At 39.0% G+C, this 20,757-nt stretch overlaps 1 protein-coding gene across 3 annotated transcripts; it reads left to right on the top strand.

Annotated features, from left to right (window-relative positions):
- The first annotated feature begins 76 nt into the window (after nt 1-76).
- HADHB (hydroxyacyl-CoA dehydrogenase trifunctional multienzyme complex subunit beta) lies at nt 77-19,598 on the top strand. 3 transcript variants are annotated; one of them, XM_032215965.1, is made up of 16 exons: nt 77-101; nt 1,877-1,951; nt 2,302-2,343; nt 2,870-2,966; nt 3,178-3,222; nt 5,260-5,359; nt 9,941-10,028; nt 11,766-11,953; nt 12,774-12,954; nt 14,217-14,338; nt 15,326-15,405; nt 15,535-15,582; nt 17,042-17,129; nt 17,628-17,702; nt 18,082-18,246; nt 19,087-19,598. In XM_032215965.1, the coding sequence occupies exons 2-16, from the start codon at nt 1,885-1,887 to the stop codon at nt 19,120-19,122; spliced, it is 1,422 nt and encodes a 473-aa protein (XP_032071856.1). In that variant the 5' UTR covers nt 77-101; nt 1,877-1,884; the 3' UTR covers nt 19,123-19,598. The 3 variants fall into 3 exon arrangements, with proteins under 3 accessions (XP_032071856.1, XP_032071855.1, XP_032071854.1); XM_032215964.1 differs by lacking the exon at nt 77-101 and adding an exon at nt 246-302; XM_032215963.1 differs by lacking the exon at nt 77-101 and adding an exon at nt 248-339.
- Nucleotides 19,599-20,757: the final 1,159 nt, after the last annotated feature.

Here is a 20,757-nt window from a genome sequence, read left to right as displayed (position 1 = left end):
TTAAAGTGAGCCGTCCCCTGATTTGCCTGTTCACAAATATGACGCGGCAGATGCCCCGACGGTTCTTCCGAAGGGCACGTTTCTCTCACATTCTCTGTTTTGTAAGGCACTTCTTCAATATTTGTTTTGTGGAAAGAAAAAACGTTGAACCCGGGGAGCTGAGGGGGGGAGGGTATTAGGCGGCTATGGCAAACGCCGGTTAATGTCGGCAAGGGAGGGCCTTCACGTGTACTGGCGCCCTTGGGCGGGTAAGGGGGCGGGGCTGATTGTTTCCAGCCTGTGGTGGAGGGCTGTTGCCGGCGGTGAGCTAATCTGCCTTGCTTTTCGCGGTCCCCCAAGGTGGGCGATTCTGATTCCCAAGCGGGCTGAAGGGAGGGCGAGTGAGTGGGATTAGGCGGTGGGAGGATTTGCTTTCCTGCGTGTGTTCTCTGTGGAGGGAAGAGACGCGATAGGAGCAGTGGACGGTGACATTAAGATGCATCGATATGCCCAGTTACCAGTTTTCTTAATATAGCTGCCTTATATTACACATCCTGCTTTTTGCATGTAATGGGATTAATAAGAGAAAGTTGAGGCAGGGTAATCCGCATGAGCAAAAGTAGCTTGTATATGACCTCAAAGTACATACGATGCAGTTTCTTAAGGAAGAAATGCCCCAATATTGTGCAAGCATAACAGCAATATGGAATGCTTAAGATATGTATTTAGATAATTAAATTGCCCATTGTACATGGGAAACACTTATAATATTTACATTTTTCTAAAGCAGGCAAATATTAAATTTTACTACAAAGGAGGTTTATTCTCTTTTAAATTTGAAGTCTTAATATATTGTGTAATGTTTGATATATCAAATATATATCTCTTTTTTGCTTATTGTTTATCATTTTCCTTTCTTTTTCCCCTTTTGTTTATAGTTTGTTTTATACTTTTGTTCGTTATACTTTTTTGTAGTGATTTTGTATTTTTGTTTTTGACTAGCACATATGTGGGAGGGGAACCTTTATCTTTATATTATTAAACTGTAATAACAATAAAGATAATTAAAATATCATATATCTTAATTGCAGTTCATAGCAGAAAAGAGACTCAGTGGTTGACTTTTGATATTATGTGATTGATCCTGTATATATCCTGCATTCTTCCAGATACAAAGTATTTGTACATAATAGTTCTTCAAAACTTTTTTTCCAATTTCATATCATGCAGCAGGTTGAATCAGTTGTTTTTATATCTCTAAGTGGAAAGCCACACAATGAAATTACATAATAGCTGAATGTGAATTTAAACCTGATTCCTATTCCAGTTCAGCATCTAAATTGCCACACTATGCTGATTCTCCTTTTTGGAGCTCATCTCCAAAACCATAATATTACAGTAATATTTAATAAAATGAGCTGGACATATATAAACTGGGAAATGTAAGAGAAGATAGATGATAAGATAGTACAAAGCATTTGAAAGAATGTCTTTTCAAAGTCTAGCAAAAACTTTATGGAAGCATTAAAGCAAGAATTATACTTACTTGGTTGCAAATTTGGTTAACCAAAGTTAACAAAATTCCAGAATAAAATAAGTAATTTCATCTACTTTGTATTATCTGTTATTAATAAAATAAAATTTTGGTTTCTGCTTATATCTTGCTGCTTGAAAACTTCCCAGTTTTTTTTTTTTTAGTTTTTTTTTTTAAATTAGATGGGCAACCATGAGTTTAGCTACTTTGAATAAACCTGTGAACTGGGCCCTATACCCTCAATAGTTACTGTTATCAAGCTAACTAGGATCACCAACATGATCGCCAACGTTCAGTGACGGATATGACAGAACAATAAGAAGAAGAACAAGCTAACTAAGCAATCTCTTCTTCCGGTTTCAGGCTTCAAAATGGCATCCTTGTTGACTTGTGGCATGAAAATTCTTCCTACCATCCTTCCACGGGCAACCAAATCCTGTAAGTTTTTTTTCCTTTAGATAATCAAAATACCCAATGTATGATTAGTTACTGGATTTGTATGCTGGCATGTTACATAAAGGTTCATTTTAGTTAAAGTAGTTCATTGTCTGTTTGTGAGTTTCATTGCTCTATTTCTGATGCAGCTACTATCATATTAAGATACCATAATCCTATCATATTATTCATTTTTTGCTTTTGTGTTCTCAATGTCACAGTACATTCTCTCTGATCCTCTTGGCTCATTATTAGTTAGAAGGTTATGAGAAATTTGTTTCATTTTTATGTCTGAATAACATTATTGTCTATTTCACCTATGTTGTTATATTTTGATTTTCTTAACATTTCAGCTTTGAGATCGTTCAGCTGTTCACCCCAGTTATTCGCAACAGGTACAGAAAAAATATGAATAATCTGACTGCACATCTCTATTGTACTTGCACTCCTTTGCTGTCTCATAAATTAGGATATAAAATATCTGAGGTTACATAAATCCAAAACTTGTTGTGAAAGTACTGTAATCTATCATATTCTGCTAGTATGACTCTTGCTATGTGCCTCTGTGTATTACACACACAAATATATTTTTAAAAGTGTTGAAGTTCCGTGGTTCTAGTTTTGATGTTTATTCATACTTCATTGAAAACTACAGAAGGAAAAAGTCAAACAATAAATATCTTAACATTATTAAATAGAAGAAATAAATTGTGATCTTTGGATGTTTTTAGACAAACCTCATAAGCTCTACTGATCTTATCCTAGTGCAAAAATTATTTTAATCCCTTTTCTAAATAATAGCAACAAATAAAGAAATGCTTTGGTTTTCAAAGATTTTGTGATAATTCTTGTTCTAGTTCTAGTTTTTCTAGTAATAATTTATTATTATTATTGTTATTGTTGTTATTGTTATTACTGCAGTTCAACCCAAAAGTAAGAAAACCTTAGGTAAAAATGGGATGAAGAATATTGTAGTGGTGGATGGTGTTCGCATTCCATTTTTGCAGGCTGGGACTTCGTGAGTATTAAATCTTACTCTTGTAAAAATAATTTATAAAACCTCTTGGGCACCTTTGGGAAGAAGAGATATAAATAATGTTAACAGAGAAACAGCCAAATTTAAAGATAGTGTAATTTCTTTTTCAGCTTAAAGTGCAGTTAGTAAAACAAAAGTATATTTTTCAGGAATTAATGAGGAGGTATTTTTTTCTTTCTCTTCTAATCTTCAGGTATGCGGATTTAATGCCACATGACTTGGCCAGGGCAGCACTGACGTAAGTAGTAAATAAATAGAAGTGGGGCAGTTTGGTTGTGATTTAGTTCATAGGGAGTTGTTTAGGGATGTTGTTCTGCTTTGTTTTTTGTGCCTGAAGTGTCTTTTCTTCTTTCTTGTTTCATCAAACTACTCTTCTTTTGCAATCAGTAGAATGCTGCCATTCTTACACCCAATAAATATAGATGAGAATAATTCACCTTGTTGTCTTCCTAATGTACTTTGAATTATTTCATCTTTATTTATATCCCACCTTTATTGTTTTTATAAATAAGTCAAGGTAGCGAGCATGTCTAACAGTACTTCCTCTTTTCCTCACAACAACCCTGTGAAGTGGGTTGGGCTGAGTGAGTGACTGGTCTAAAGTTATCCAGCTGCTTTTGTGCTTAAGGTGGGACTAGAATTCCTCATTCTCCAGATGGTCTGTTATCTTATATGGAGCTTTTGCTGAAAGAAGAAAAATAATATGAAGGGCTAAAGGGATTTGTTTGAAAAGGGGGAAGAAGATTATAAGGGAAAGAAGCCTATACGATTGTAATTATTTGTTAAAGATAAGTTCGGAGATCACTATATTGTATAACTTTTGGGGTTTTTTTCTTACCTTGCATCTTTTCTTTCCCTTTCTATATTTTTCTTTAGATTTGTCTTTATCTTAAGTAAAACACTTGCATGTGAATTTAAAGAAGAATTTGAGATAGAAAGGTCCTAAATGTTATTGTGTCCTGTCCTGTAAGCTTTGGGGCTTTGCAATATTTTGGATTCAATTGGGAAGAAGTACTTTTCCCAAGAGCAGGAATACAGCTTCTCTCTGGATTCATTAAAGTTGAATGAACTGAAACTGCCATAAAGTCCTTAGAATAGAGGTAGCTTCTCCAATGAATTGCAGGAATTTACTGCATTCACCTTTTCTTGCATTCTGAACCATTTCCCCCCAATCAGATCCAAAGCATTGCCCTAGAAATCACCTTGTGACTTAGCTTATAGAATGAAAAGGACTGTGTTCCCAGTAATAAAACATAGGATTTATAGTTCTAATGCCATGTAGAATCATGTTTTAATTCAAGGACTACGTTTATACTTTGATTAACTACAAAGCAAGGTGGACTATGGGCTGCACAGGCTGTAGCAAAGTGTGACTCTATCTATTTCCAAGATAACCTCTTGGCTCACTCTGGGAAGCATTTAATGAGGGAAGAGTATTTTGAAATCTGCCTGTTCTTTGATAATTTCCAGAATTAAAAAGTACCCAAGATAATTTAATCACTTACACACAAAAGAGCAACAACAAGAATCCTGTCACGATTTCTGTTGACTATCTAAATTCAGCAGATTAGTTCCATTAGCATATAACGAAATTTGGGTCAGGAGTTTTAGAAATGTTTGGAGAGCCAATTTGCTATCTGATTCTCAGAGACTGCCTGGCTATGTCCCTGCAATTTTCTTGGTAAGGTTTTTCAGAAGTAGTTTACCATTGCCTTCTTCCTAGGGTGTGAGGGAGTGACTGGCCCAAGATCATCCAACTGGCTTCATGTGTAGTCTCTTGGTTTCTAGAGCCAAGGTGGCGCAGTGGTTAAATGCAGCACTGCAGGCTACTGCTAGATCAGCAGTTCAGCGGTTCAAATCTCACCGGCTCAGGGTTGACTCAGCCTTCCATCCTTCCGAGGTGGGTAAAATGAGGACCCAGATTGTTGGGGGCAATATGCTGACTCTCTGTAAACCGCTTAGAGAGGGCTGAAAGCCCTATGAAGCGGTATATAAGTCTACTGCTATTGCTATTGCTATTATTCTAGCCTGCCTTAATCACAACATCAGAGTGACTCTCATACTATAGATAGATGTGATTAAAATGTCTGCTTACACTAATGGACAGAATTTTGCCAAACTATAACCTCCTTTTCTTCAGACTGAATAAACAAATTCCTTCATTCTGTCCTCTTAAGGCATGTATTCAATTCCCTCTTGTCATCTTTGTTATGATTTTTAAAAACACTTTTGATTTGACATTGAAGTGCCCTCTTTCTCTGATTTGTTCCCTCAGAGGCCTGCTGTATCGGACTGATGTGCCTAAGGAAGCTATTGAGTACATTATGTTAGGCACTGTTATCCAAGAAGTGAAAACAAGTAACGTCGCCAGAGAGGTATATTAAACAATAGAAAAATCACAAGACATGGGATGGGGGCAGAGGTGGTATTCAGCCGGTTAGGACCGGTTTGGGTGAACCGGTAGTGGTGACCTGTGGGTGGGCCTGCTCCCACCCATCCTCCCGGGAGCAATCCCATCTTATATTGCTGTGTTTTGTGATGCCGCACGGATGGCACGTGATGGCGCATGCGTGCACGCACGCATGCTCACATTTACGGTGCTGGGCAAACCAGTAGTAATAGTAAGTGAATCCCACCTCTGGTTGGGGGGGATATGAATAGAGATGAATGGAATATGGCTTCTATGACTTAAAAATGGAGATGTACCTCTTTCTGCAATCTTGAAATACAATAAAACCTTTATGAATGAAGGCAAATATGCCTGTCCTAGGATAATGTTGCGGGATCCAAACTGGGTTGTCACCCGAGCCAGAGGCTTAGTCTTCTTTCAGACTCATGCTGGAGCCCAAGAAATCTTGGAAAATTAAAGCTCTCGTCTCAGTGACCGACCGAGATTGGCTCCTGCAATAGAATTTTTATTGAATGGTGCCATTTGGGGAAAGGGGCAGCTGTTAAACTGCAGTTAAGTTAGAAAAAGACATGAGTACGTTTAAAAGATTGTAAAAATAGATAATATAGATAAATATAAACAGTAAAAGAAGGCTGAATAAAATGTAAAATATATCACAAATATGTTGTAATGTCGTATTTAAAACTTATAACATAATAAAATATTCCATATCCATTTTCTAATCAAAACATCTATGATTAGATTTGGTTTTAACCACTTTAACCACTGCGCCACCTGAGCCAAGGTGGCGCAGTGGTTAAATGCAGCACTGCAGGCTACTGCTAGATCAGCAGGTCAGCGGTTCAAATCTCACCGGCTCAGGGTTGACTCAGCCTTCCATCCTTCCGAGGTGGGTAAAATGAGGACCCAGATTGTTGGGGGCAATATGCTGACTCTCTGTAAACCGCTTAGAGAGGCCTGAAAGGCCTATGAAGCGGTATATAAGTCTACTGCTATTTTAAGTCTTTGGCTAGCACTCAAAAATTTAAAAAAGATAGAAAAACTACAGTTGATAAAAAATATATCAACCAGTAAAAATGATAGGGAGATTATATATTAAGTTAGAATATAACCTCTGAAACCATAATTTTGAATATGGTGCATTTCCATGTTTAAAATTGTAGCCTATAAATGGTTTCCAAATGGAATTTTATATCTGATTTACTTTCTAAATATCAAGTCATTCTAAAGATTAAAACATACTTCCACATTTTGGGCATGCATTAAAAAGCCTACCTGTCATTTGAGCCAAGGTGGCGCAGTGGTTAAATGCAGCACTGCAGGCTACTGCTAGATCAGCAGGTCAGCGGTTCAAATCTCACCGGCTCAGGGTTGACTCAGCCTTCCATCCTTCCGAGGTGGGTAAAATGAGGACCCAGATTGTTGGGGGCAATATGCTGACTCTCTGTAAACCGCTTAGAGAGGCCTGAAAGGCCTATGAAGCGGTATATAAGTCTACTACTGCTATTTATAGACTTGATGCACATGAAGGAATGTCTCTTTCTGCTTCCTGTTCTTTAAAACCTGCAAGGCTTGATGCTGTATCTGCCAGTTTCTCTCACCACCTGCCCCAGACCAGAGCCCCCTCTGCCTTCTGTCAGTTTCTATGCTACAAGCCTAATACGTGGTGCTTCCTAACTGCTGCCACCAAACCTCTTGCTGTCCCACTCACCATGGACCACCTATCATTTCCCCACCTTTGCCATTTTTCTACAGGGCTCTCATCCTATTTTTTCCAGTGCTTTCCTGCTGCTGATCTTCCTAGTCACCTAAAAAAAGGGGGTGACTCCTGTAAGAAATCCACTTATTACAGTCAGTGTAATCCTTAAGGCAGGCAGGCAGAGCTGTGCTTGTTTGTTTGTTTTTGGTATTTAGAAGCATGAGAATGACAGGCCGATTTAAACGACAGAGTTGGGCAAGTCTGAAGCACTTTTTAAATATTTGTTAAGAAAATTTACATGGCTGCCAAACTCACTGATGGCAATTCTGGTCAGTTTACAGAAGTTAGATATTGTTTTCAAGGCATACTCAGTTTTGAATTAGAAAGTATTACTTTGTCATTGTAATTACAAGCATAGATTTGGCAATGCTCCTGAAGATATATCATTTTATGCTTTGAGTCAATCATACTTGGCTCTAGGAGGAAGACAATAGCAAATCAGTTCCCCAAAAATCTGGTCAAGAAAATTGTAAGGATTAGTCAGGAGTCAATATTAATTCAAAGGCACTCCCAGCCCCCACCCGCAAATAATTCCTGCAAGCTCATTTGCTTGTCTGCAGCTCCTATGTGCAGAAACCACCGAGAGCCCAGTGAAGTGAAGTTAAGAGTGTAAGGTTTGTTGATTATTAACTCGATAACTGAAAAGGACTAAGTCCAATTCTTTAGGATTAAGTAATTTCTTTTGTATGCGCACTCACAGATATCGACCTTTTTTCTACAGTTTGATTTTACCTAGTTTTGCTGCCGGCTTTCGTTGCTTTGAATGCTGGACTTGCCCTTTAACTTGTTGGCAAGCCTTTATTTATTATTTGTTCTGCTCATAAGCCTTAGGCATGTCAATCATCTCCCATTTCTGACAACTGCAAGAGTGTTCATGTTTGCTTTCCAAAAACTAAGCAGGCAGCTGAATGAAGTTTTAATATTAAAAGCCCCAAAGTTGCCATTTTTAGCAGTTAGACATCATAGTAACAGGTTATTGCTTGCATTTCCCCTCTGCGTTGTGTCACTTGTCACAGTTTTGGCTTGTCTGATTCTCCGCCTGAGCAAGTATCTTCATATTAACGTTCTTGCTGAACTTTACCCCAGTTGGCTTTGTGTCAGTGAAGCAATGTTGTGTGATATTGTGTAACCAAGGATACCTTATTTAGATGTCTTACTGCTGAATCATAGAAATCAAGATTGATTAAATTGGAGTGTTGCATTAATCCTTCTAGAACCGTGTTTCTCAACCTTGGCCACTTGAAGATGTCCGGACTTCAACTCCCAGAATTCCCCAGCCAGCGAATGCTGTCTGGGGAATTCTGGGAGTTGAAGTCCGGACATCTTCAAGTGGCCAAGGTTGAGAAACACTGTTCTAGAATATTCTACCTCTGAATATTCTTCTATTCCCTGTTTTTCAAGTTTTCATATTGACCCTAGCCATTTGAAGTCCTGCTTCCTAAGAGTGTCTTAAGCAGAGGCGGGCCTGGGACTAAGCTTTTGCTCCCTCAACTGACCTATCTTTCTTTGCTATGCCATGCCATATTTTCCATTTAGCAGCACCTCCCCGTCACCGTTTAACTGAAAGCAGAGAGGCATTTGGGATACATTCTCTCTTCATAGTTCCCAGAATAAGTAAAATGTCTCTGAGAGAACTTTATTTCATGTGTGGGGAAAATAAGATTCAGGTTACATTTTCCAGATAAAAATTACCTTGGCATTCTGGCCACGGTACAATTAGGTAACGACCTGGGGCAGCCTTTTCCCTGGTGTTATTGAGGCAGAAATATATAAATAGGAAAATATTCACTGCTTGCAAGTCCCAGCGATCTCATTGGAAGGCTAGTTTTCAGTACTTTTCCTGGCAACTCTAGGATTACTACCATGCTAGTTAAAATGTGTAAAGGGTCTCTTAGATATGGTGCCTCTGCAGTTAGGCCCAAAGCCTCCCGAGCAATTTTATGCATATGTTTGTAAGCAGAGACAGACAGATAGCCAAGAACTTTTGACTCTGATTTGTGGAATTGACTACATGGCTGTTGCAAATAAATGAATTCCTTAACTGTGGTTGCTGTAGGCTGAGGTTGTTTGTTACATTTGGTGATTTGGATTCACACATTTTATATGCCATTTTTGGTTTAACCCTGGTTTGGGTAAATTAGCTGGGTTTGCCAAAGAGGCTAAGGCAAAATCACAAATTATGACTTAGTGTGAGATGTGAATGAACCATTCTGTTTTCAATAAACTGAAAATTGCAATGCAAAGAGTGATTATAATTGACAAGCAGGGCCCCTGGTTATATCCTTTCAAAATGCTCTTTAATACTGATCAAACAAAAAATGTTGATTTAATATTGGTTAAACAGAAACAAACGTTATTGAATTAGTTGTTGACTAAAACGTTTGACGAGCAAAAGGCTTCTACAAGCCTGGTAGTGCAGTAGTTAGAATGTAGTATTGCTCTGCATTCTCTGCCCACAGCCAGGAGTTCAATCCTGATGGGCTCAAGGTTGACTCAGCCTTCCATCCTTCCGAGGTCGGTAAAATGAGGACCCAGATTTTTGGGGGCAATATGCTGATCCGATAAACCGCTTAAAGAAAGCTATAAAGCAGTATATAAGTCTAAGTGCTATTGCTATCTTTATCCAGTCATTGACTACACCAATAAGATAAAATCTCTTGACCTGAGTTTCTCTGCAAGTTTCTTGCAAAACCTGCTACGCTGGAATTCCGGACTGCAATGTATCGTAAGAATTGTAGAAATTAGACATCTCTCAATATTCTGATTTGCTTTCTGACTTTTATGTAGGCTGCTTTGGGAGCTGGCTTCTCTGACAAAACTCCTGCTCACACTGTCACCATGGCTTGCATATCTTCCAACCAGGCAATGACAACTGGTAGGTTATCCTTACTTGTTTAAGTAAGGACCATATATAAATAGGCTGTGAACATGCAGGAAAATGTATGTCTCCAGTAGAATTTATTGCCTCTTAATATTGGACTGTTGCAACATGCTCTACATTTGGCCACCCTTCACGAGTCTCTGGAAGTTTCAGCTGGTGTAGAACCAGTTGGATGAGCAGTTATTGAGGCCCCTCGGGCAGCCCATGTTACATCACTGTTCACTGTTCTGCGAGCTGCACTGGTTGCCAGTTTGCTTCCAGGTCCAATTTAAGGTGTTGGTTATCACCCAAAAAGTCCTTCGTGGCATAGGTCCAGATTATCTGAGGAACCTGCTCATTCTGATGGGATTAGCCTGCCCCATCCATGCCAGCAGAAGAGGCACGTGGACCCTGTCAGTCAGAGAATCTCAGCTGGCAGGATCCAGGACAAGAGCCTTTTCTGCCATGATGCCCACCCTCTGGAACATCTAGTGCGCCCCAGCCTCCAGTGAGATCTGTACCCACCTTTCTGGCCTTCTGAAAAAGCTTGAGAACCAGACTCTGCCAACTGGCCTGGGACCCCAATGGGAAAGGGGCAACTTGGAGGTGACTAATATATTAGTCAGACCCAACCTCCTCCCCATGTATATTTCTTTCCTTTCCATCTTGGTTAATTGAATTTTATCTGAGTTTTAAATGTTTGGTTCTTATTTATTGTTTTAATGATTTATGTGGTATTTTAATTGTATGACTCTAAGCTGTCCAGACTTGTCTCGGCAAGATGGGTGGCATCGAAGTTTAATAATAAATGGATAAATACTCTAACTCCGAGACGAAAGAAAAGTAGAATTTACCCTCTGGAAGATGTTTGGATATTTTATGGTGTATTAGAAAGTGATTTGCTTGGTTTTACAGTAAAAAATAAAGTATTAGTTATGGTTACAAATTACAATACAATACAATAGCAGAGTTGGAAGGGACCTTGGAGGTCTTCTAGTCCAACCCCCTGCCTAGGCAGGAAACCTTATACCGTTCCAGACAAATGGCTATCCAACATCTTCATAAAGACTTCCAGTGTTGGGGCATTCACAACTTCCAGGAGGACAAAGAATAAAGTATGAAGCCTGAAATATCCTCAGTAATCTGCCACGTGGCAGTTGATTGCCATCTGTTTTATTCAACAGAGGCCATCTCTTGAAAAAAAAATCTATTTCTACTTTTAAAATGCTAAGAACATGGAGGTTACAGTCCAGAATAAAATAATGTAAATTGCTTCAGAGAATTTCATTCTTGATTTGCGTTTTAATTTTCACATGCCTAATTCTAATAAGATATATAACAGATTTTACCCAGCCCCTTTATAAACTGGATAAATATTTAAATTTGGTAGATAGGCAAAAGATAGTATGCAAATAAACAGAGCACATGAAGACACCAAGGTTTAAAAGTGTAAATGTATACCTAGAGTCATATAAAGTGGAAACCCAATTGGATTTATAAAGTTGAACTTTTAAAGTGACTTTAAAAAAATACTTAGGAAAGAAATGTTATCTATTGAATCCTTAACTCTTTGAATGTATTAATTGTCCCTCATCTTCTGCTTGAAAAGTTCCATGATATGCATGAAATACAATGGTGAGAAATGGCCAATTCTGAAGAACATAAAAAATTAATTGATTGATTGATTTTTTCAATCAAGAAACTGATCAGTCATATAGTAACTGCCATGTATGTGCCTTCTGATTTTTATAGCATATAGCCTCATTGCAGCTGGCCAGATGGATGTGATAGTTGCTGGTGGTGTTGAATTGATGTCCGATGTTCCTATCAGACATAGTCGGAAGATGAGGAAGACTTTGCTTGGATTTTCAAGAGCAAAAGGATTGGGCCAGACATTATCTCTGATCTCCAAAATCCGTCCTGATTACTTTGCCCCTGAGGTAAAGCAGTAAATAGATTTCATTTCACTGCCTGCCTAAGATACCAATTCAGAAAATGAGCAGGGACAAATAAATAGAATAATGAGCTAGAGACACATTGTAGCCAAAAATGGTTGCTGACTCTGTTCCCTGGGTACCACATCTTCAACTTCCATTAACTTTGGTCTAGAAAGCAATTTATAAAAGAAGTTGTCAAGGATTCAAGTAGTCAATATGTCAGCCAGTATGAGAATTCTGAGAGTAGAATAATACCTACATGCTAGAAAAGATGTATTATATCAAGCCTTTAGCAGTTGTTCACAAATCTTCCCCAAGATTCTTGTATAGGCTTCTTTAACCAGATTTATTGGAAGGAGAAAGGGATTTGTTACAAAAAACTTGGAGACTTTATATATTTAGTTTAGCATTTATTTTATTTCTAACCTTAATCTTGCTGAACATTCGCTAACTTACTGGAGAGTTGGCTTCCTAGTAAAGAAAAAATGTGCAAATGTTCTTTTAATTCTTTGCAAGCTGTCATTCTTTTTCTAAGGCTTGAGAAACTCATTACATAATAGAGCAAAATGAGGCTGATTCCTTTGGTGAAAGAAAAAGTAGGTTGAGGGAGGAAAAAGTCATGACCAAGTTTGCAGGTAAAGCAGCTTAGGAGGACTAGATTAAACAAGAGATGGCAAAAGGTGAGCCACTGCACACCAGCGTTACAGTACATATTTTACAATGCTAAATCCTGTGGATTTACTTTCAGCTGTTAGATTATAGAGCTGCCTGCACTGAATTGAGGGAAACTAATCTTCACATGGTATTTTTTCAATAATTATAGCTCCCTGCAGTGGCAGAATTTTCCACCAGCGAGACCATGGGTCATTCAGCAGATCGCCTGGCAGCTGCATTTGCTATATCACGTTTGGAGCAAGATGAATATGCTCTCCGCTCACACACTCTAGCCAAGAAAGCACAAGACGAATCCCTTCTCACAGATGTGGTAGCATTCAAAGTGCCAGGTAAAATGCCTGTTGAGAGGAATGTGTGGAAATGGTGCCACACTCCAGAGGGATGTGGAAATATTTTTCTCTTGGCATGGCTTTCAGATGAGATGCTAAATAAAGAAAGAGGGCTCTTAATAATAAGAGAGAGGAGACAAAAACGTGTTTTTACAGATATTAGTTTTTTCTCCCCTTCTGTCTTATTCTTCTGTTCTTCCTAGTTCATAGATTTCTTCAGTGGATGAGTTAAGATCAAACATATGCCTTACCTGTGCCTAATTCTTGCATATGTTCAGCCACATCCATATAGCAAACAAGGAAAGTGAAAACTTTTGCTGATACCTTATTTTATTTGGGATAATTTTAAGTATTCTCCTTAAAAATACGTATTTAGAAGTGGCAAAGTGTGTTTTGTGTTTAGATAATAGCAAATTTTTGTTAAGATATGTGTAGCTTCATCAGATTTAATAGCAAATTTAAAAAACAAATATCAATTATCTCTGATCAAAATATTGACTGAATGCCTCCCATTAAAATGGTAGTAGTAAGTCAGTTGGTCAGATGGGCCTCAAATATCCAGAACTCTTTCCTGTTCTCAAGAGTATTTGGCCAAAGTCCTTCCTAGTGTTAGATTGTAACATGGTATAACTAGGCTTCTTTTTCTGTTTTTTTATAATAATGCAAATTCTTTTTCCTAAGACCGGTTATCATCCTGCAAAATGATTATGGATTATACCCATAATGTAATATACTACAGGAGTTGATATTAAGGATGCCACCACCAGCTATAATTGTCTGGCTGACACAAAGTCCTCAGCTAGGTGCATGACTTTGACCATAAATCTTACTACTGGATGAGCTGCTGTATTCTTAAGAGTCTCTGGTTGTGATATTTCCAAGTGATCTAAAGGGAGCTTTCTCCAATCTATTTGCATTTAAGCATTGAATTGCCACAAATCCCAGCCAGAGGCTGTGCTGCTTATGGATTATGGATGTTGAAATCTAGTATGTGTGAAGACTACCTAGTTGGGAAGGTTTCCTAGAGAAAGGCAAAGTAAGAAATGATCATAGGAAATCTTGAAGGTAGAGGAGAAGAGAACGTAAATAATATGAGAAAGAATGGTCCATTGGAAGGAAAAACCTGTGTGTGTTTAAGAGTATGAGCAGCAGAGGCCCCAATCATGAATTGCAGAAATGAAGAAGGTTGAATGTCACAGGTAGACTTTCAACACAGCAGATGTCTTGAACCTTAAGCCTCTTTACATGTTTGACTCTTTCAGGGAAGGACACTGTAGTGAAGGATAACGGCATCCGGCCATCTTCATTGGAGCAGATGGGTCGACTGAAAGCTGCTTTTGTCAAGCCATATGGGACTGTAACAGCTGCCAACTCCTCTTTCCTGGTAACACTTTTGTACATTTTCCTTTGAAAAATACATTCTGAAGCTTCCTCATTATACAACGTAATCACAGATGCTGGAACCTTAGATTGGCATTTGCTTTTAATCAGAATGAATCGCAAAATTGATTTAATCTGGTTCATGAAGGACCCTTGGCTGTTCTCTTAGATGGTTGCTTCAAAAACATGCATATGCGTATATGTTACTTATCCAGAGTTTGATGGTGATTTTCTGATCCTAGTAATGTTGGGAGGAATAAGATTGTTTTCCTAAAATCCAAAATAGTGTCACATGGCTCATTTTCCAAACCAGTGTAACATTGTTATACAATACCAGAGAATATATGTAGCTCACAGTTGAACTGTGGAGTCCTTGGTGCTCTCTGATTTTGGTTGTTCGCAAATGTTTCCTTACTTGACTTGACCTGATCAAGGACTCCACAGTTATTACCCAATCATCATATGGGATGTTCAACACCTTTCAAATAATTTGGGCCTTTAAATTTTGTGCCCTAAAACTCCTCCCCACTCTCTCCCTCCCCTCTCTCACCATTATATATCAGTGCTTTATAGTCCTCTCTAAGTGGTTTACAGAGTCAGCATGTTGCCCCCAATAATCTGGGTCCTCATTTTACTGACCTTGGAAGGATAGAAGGCTGAGTCAACCTTGAGCCTGGTGAATTGCAGGCAGCCAGCAGTCAGCAGAAGTAGCCTGCAGTATTGCACTCTAACCACAGCACCACCGTGGCTTTACTTGGGTCCCAACTGGTTCTTTTCCTTTCAGTTATCTTAGTTCTAGACTTTTCCCTGGCTACTGGTTTTAAACTTCAGGTTTGCCTTTTTGGGGGGGACTTATTTTGCATTAGGCTCAGTTTTGAGGGCTTTTTAAAAAAAAATAACTGTTGTAATGTGCGAACTGAATTAAGAGACAGAGAGGTGAACCTTAATTCTTCTTTTGGATTCTGATGGCATTTTTATATTGTTTCCACAGACTGATGGAGCATCAGCAATGCTCTTGATGTCTGAAGAAAAGGCTTTGGCAATGGGATACAAACCAAAGGCTTACCTCAGGTGAATGGAAGCTCTCCCCTCCCTTCTCTCACCATCCGTCATAAGACCATGGGCATTTTCTCAAGTATATAACTATGTAACCAATCTTCCCCCCCTCCCCCCCCCCTCTCTTTTAAAAATACAATTTAGGGATTTTGTATATGTATCCCAAGACCCAAAAGATCAGCTTCTGCTTGGGTAAGTTGTAAATTTAGAATCCTTTTATCGTGAAAATGGAAATGTGTCCATTTTCCAAATCATTTTATTTGTAGAAACTTTTATTCCTTCTTTCTTAGTCCTAGGCAACTGCCCCAGTTGTTGCAGGGAGGTGCAGCATTTTTCAGATGGAGGCTCACATTTGATCCTTAAGCAGTTAGGCATCACATTCTAAAAAAAAAAAATACATAGAGCTGAAATTGACTGAACATTTGAGTTATTTTAGTACTGAAAAAATGGGGGTGGGCGGTGGCCCAACTTTTAAGATGCTGGGCTTTCAGCCGGTAATTTGTTGTCCTGGGTTTGAGATCTGAGTGCCGTGCTCCTGTTACTTGTCCCAGCTCCTGCCCATGTAGCAGTTTGAAAGCACGCATATGCGAGTAAATAAATATCACTCTTTGATGGGAAGATGACAGTATTTATGTGCCTCCAGGTATAGTCATACTGGCCACATGACTATGGAAGTGTCTTTGGACAACGCTTGCTTCCTCAGCTCCGAAACAGAGATGAGCACCTAAAATTGGACATCACTAGACATGTACCTTTGCCACAAATATGTATATGACTCCTGACTCCCAACTAATTACATAACAGTACGATTATTCCCTTTGAATATAATTATTTCCCCTTTTTTGTCACACAAAATTTACTGGCAGCTTCTCTTGGCAAGACTGGCAACTGCATTAATATTTCATGGGGGAGGGGGATTGCCGTCTCTTCCACAGTGTATCCGTCACTTGGCTTTTGACAGTTGTAGCAGCATATTTCTGTGATCAGTTCCATTCAGCTAAGATTCTCTAACTGACACGTGAACTCAATCCTCCCCTACCTTCTCCCACACATTCTTCCCTAACCTTAGTATAGGAGGAGGTATGCTTCCCTCTCAAAAGAGTTGGCTGTCCTAGAGTAGACAAATGCTGAGCTGCTGGATACTGGCCAGACCTACCCACACCCATGCTCAGTTTGGATTCTTACATTTTGAAACTGATACTTGAATGGCTGAGTCATGAATGCAAGTCCCCACAGCTTGTAAGAAATAGTGTAAAATCCTCCTGAATTCTGAAATTGTTTTGTTTATGTATGTCCTTATTCTTTTCACTCATCTCTTTAGAATATTGAATTTACAGCAAACATTCTGTTTCCATATCTTCGCTGCACAGCTTTTTATATCACCAGCAAGAGAGAAAACATTAGTTACTATAGAGGTATTGTGTTCTCTATTCAGTTTTGAGTTCAGAGATGGGGAGGATGAAAATTCTTCAAGCTAGTTGGAAGAGAGAGCTGTTTTGTTTGTGTCTGTCAAATAAAAAGAAAGGGTGTGTTCTTATAATGGTGATACAGGGAGGAATGTTCTTCTGAGCAGCTGCAGCCTTTCTCAGCCAGTAGGTTTTCCCCTGTCCAGAAGAATCTGAATGCAACTCTTGGCTTCTTTGTCTCTTAGGCCAACATATGCTACACCCAAAGTTTTGGAAAAAGCTGGCCTAACAATGGCAGACATTGACGTGTTTGAATTTCATGAAGCGTTTGCAGTAAGTATTTCTAAAGTCATGTGCAACACAGATAGGTTTTGTTCAAACATTTCATTATATTGCTTACTTCACCAGTAATTGTAGTTTTCAATCTTGGGTTGATTAGTTATTACTTATAGAGGGAACTGAAATACTCCCTTTCTGCAATTAAGGTAGCTATTCAACAATTTAAGTCAAAATAGTTTTAAAAAGTCACTTAAATGCATAATACACTACTCCAAACAGCTATCACAAGATTGCTTACTTTTGCAATGTGGTATTCTACATGGTCATGAGAATGAAACCAGGAAAGTACATAACACTTTTAAACAGCAGTTGTAATTAAAGTTTGGCAATACTAATTTGGAGATGTGTAAAACCTCAAGTACCTTATCAGCTAGTTGATTTGTGTTAATTCTCCTGGAGTTACAATAAATGTTTCTGCTGTGGAGATTGTGTGTATTTTGACTATATTATTGCTGCAATGGAATCTTCTCTTTCCCTTCCTTTGCATTATAGGGACAAATTTTAGCAAATCTCAAAGCCATGGATTCAGATTGGTTTGCCCAGAACTACATGGGCAGAAAGTCAAAGGTAAGGTTAAGGTTACTGTGAATTTAGATATCCATGATATTTCTGTGGTTTATCCTTCCTGTTCTCTGGTTTCCATGCAGTTTATCTTATTTTCCCTGCTAACCTCTCCCAGAAACTTCTTAGAGGGCATGGTGGAAGTTAGAGGCATCCTGTTTATAGTTGTCCTTCCTGAAGTCCAGTGTTTGCCACATGTGAGCAGACTTGTTCCAATGATGTTTCAGTGGCTGAAGCAGTCATCTGGCAAACATCAGCTGAGTTGATATGTTACCTACTCTGATGGTCTTTCAAGCTTATGTTTTGTAACTTTCTTCCTTTCATAGGTGAAATTGGATGATACATTTCAGAGTCTGTGTCTCATTTACTGTTTTCCTACTTATAGGTTGGATCTCCTCCTCTGGACAAATTTAATAACTGGGGTGGATCCCTGTCCTTAGGACATCCTTTTGGTGCCACTGGCTGCCGTTTAGTAATCACAGCTGCCCACAGGTTGAAGAAGGAAGGGGGACAATATGCCTTAGTGGCAGCATGTGCTGCTGGAGGACAGGTAAGAACCCTACAATGAGCAACCCATGTTTGTTTGTTTATATATTTGTTTATATATTTACTTATTTATTTATATTCCACCTTTACTGTTTTTATAAATAACTTAAGGCGGCAAATATACCTAATACAGGTAAGTCCTGAACTTACAATCACAATTAAGCCCCCAAATTTCTGTTGCTGAGCAAGTCAATTGTTACTTGAGTTTTGCTCCATTTTACAACCTTTTTTACCAATTGTTAAGTGAATCACTGCAGTTGTTAAATGAATCATGCGGCCATGAAACAAATCTGGCTCCCACCCCCACCCCCCATTGACTTTGCTTGTCAGAAACCAGTTGGAAAAGTTACAAATGGTGATCATATGACCTGGAACAGTGCAACTGTCATTAAGAAATGCCAGTTGCCAAATGTCTGAATGTTTATCACATGACCATGGGATGGCTGCAATGGTCGTAAGAATGAAAACTGGACATAAGTCACTTTTTTTCAGTGCTGAACGGTCACTAAATGAATCATTGTAAGTCGGGGACTACCTGTACTCCTTTCTCCTATTTTGCCCACAACAAATAACTCAGTGTATTGGGCTGAGAGAGAGTCACCCAGCTGGGTTTTATGCCTAAGGCAAGACTAGAATTCACTGTCTCCTGGTTTCTAACCTAGTCCTTTAACCCTCAGAACAAATTGGTTCTACACTCAATATAGCATAACCATAGTTGCCTTGTGCTTGACAAGGTTTCCTTTTGTAATCCTATTTTTCCAATGTTCATTTTTCTTTCATCTTTCTTGGGATGGGAATCTTGTTTCTCTCTTGTTGAGTAATTTCAGTTCTTCTCTTGCTGCAGGGCCATGCAATGGTTATTGAGAATTATCCGCAGTAAGGAGATGAAAATTGGCACGAGGGGATTTGCCTGTTATCTGCAAGACAACGAATGTAGTAATAATGCTCCAAAATATATCTCTGGACTTTCCTACAAAGGACTCTCGGTGGCTTTTGTTAATATTTTCTAGTGCCTTCAGAAAAATTATTTCACAGTAAATGGAGAAAGCCACATATATTTTATCTGGATATTTACGTTAATGTAGGTTTCCTGCCACTTAACAATAGCTAACTACTTTTTCCTACCATGAGAATAATATTGTAAGTTGGCACGCTGCGTTCTGTAAAGTTGTCTAGTAATGAGCGATAAAGCAAAATTTGCTATGCAAAGAGCATCGTTCTTAACAGTTTTCAAGTGAACAACAAGGCTTTGAGGTTTCTTTAAAAGGAAAACCTCTTGTTAAGGGAAAATAATCTGAATGTTCTATACAGTATTTATCTGACATCAGCCTTAATAAATGAGAAAGAAGACTGGAACACATGTGTCCCTGTTGTTGTTTTTTATCAGTTTTAGGATACAGAAAAGCTGGACTGCCTCAGCTATCTGCTTTCTGGTGCTTTTCCTTTCTGCTGCTTTAAAGACAGCTCAAGCCTGCTTAACCATCTTGTTCAATTCAAATGTTTGAAGAGGTTTCATTTTAATACCAATTCTTCCCACCCAGCCTCCATTCCCAATTTTAAAAGCTATCAGACTTCATTCATTCAAGAGCCAAGGTGGCGCAGTGGTTAAATGCAGCACTGCAGGCTACTGCTAGATCAGCAGGTCAGCGGTTCAAATCTCACCGGCTCAGGGTTGACTCAGCCTTCCATCCTTCCGAGGTGGGTAAAATGAGGACCCAGATTGTTGGGGGCAATATGCTGACTCTCTGTAAACCGCTTAGAGAGGCCTGAAAGGCCTATGAAGCGGTATATAAGTCTACTGCTATATATATATATTCATGGAAGCATGGTCTGTGTGTGTGGAAAATATTAGTAGCTGTGGTGCTGGAAAATAAAACTAACCTGCATTTTATCATATATATAACCTATCCCTGTAAAACCAGTACTGTGGTCAGCTTCAACCCAATATCCAGAGTTAAGTATTAAATGGAAATACATCATGCTGGGTGAAAATGAGGTCAGTGGCTTAGCAAGATGAATGAAAGTACTGTTGCATGTCAGAATGTCTGATTAAAGCAGTGTTACACAGATTTAGGAAGGATTAAATATGCCCTTCCACACACATAAACATCCCACCCCTAGTCTTGAATGTCTTGTTCCAATAGTCCTAAAAAAAGAAATTATTGTAGGAGATGACCAGGCTGAGCCTGAGAGAAGAGTGCAACGTCATAAGTCAAAGTCCCTACACGCCCGCAAGAGATCCCCCTCAGCATTTTTTACCGCCAGGGGAAAAATTGTTGAGAGCTCACCGCCCCGCCCGCCACTTTGAGCTCCAAGGGAAGGGGGGCTGCAGTGCCGGTGGCTTCAGGAGATGCTGGCCAGTGGGGATGGGGGGCTAGGTTAGCACAAATGCTTACTTGTGTGTAGGCAGGAGGAGGCAGTTCTGTGGATGCACATGGCGAAGGCAAGCCGTTTCAGGGGCATGGCCAGCCAGCGTCACTACCAGTTTAGCGACCCACACACAATTACCACTACC

Source organism: Thamnophis elegans, chromosome 4 (genome assembly GCF_009769535.1).
Source record: "Thamnophis elegans isolate rThaEle1 chromosome 4, rThaEle1.pri, whole genome shotgun sequence".
In the NCBI taxonomy this organism is placed as follows: domain Eukaryota; kingdom Metazoa; phylum Chordata; class Lepidosauria; order Squamata; family Colubridae; genus Thamnophis; species Thamnophis elegans.
This window is presented reverse-complemented; position numbering and strand designations above follow the sequence as displayed.

Excerpts from the sequence above, each read along its gene's own strand:
- HADHB (XM_032215965.1), top strand. The coding sequence starts at position 1,885 with ATGGCATCCTTGTTGACTTGTGGCATGAAAATTCTTCCTACCATCCTT. Across the intron at positions 3,223-5,259 it reads TTGGCCAGGGCAGCACTGAC|AGGCCTGCTGTATCGGACTG; the intron begins GTAAGTAGTAAA and ends TTGTTCCCTCAG. Across the intron at positions 18,247-19,086 it reads CATGTGCTGCTGGAGGACAG|GGCCATGCAATGGTTATTGA; the intron begins GTAAGAACCCTA and ends CTCTTGCTGCAG.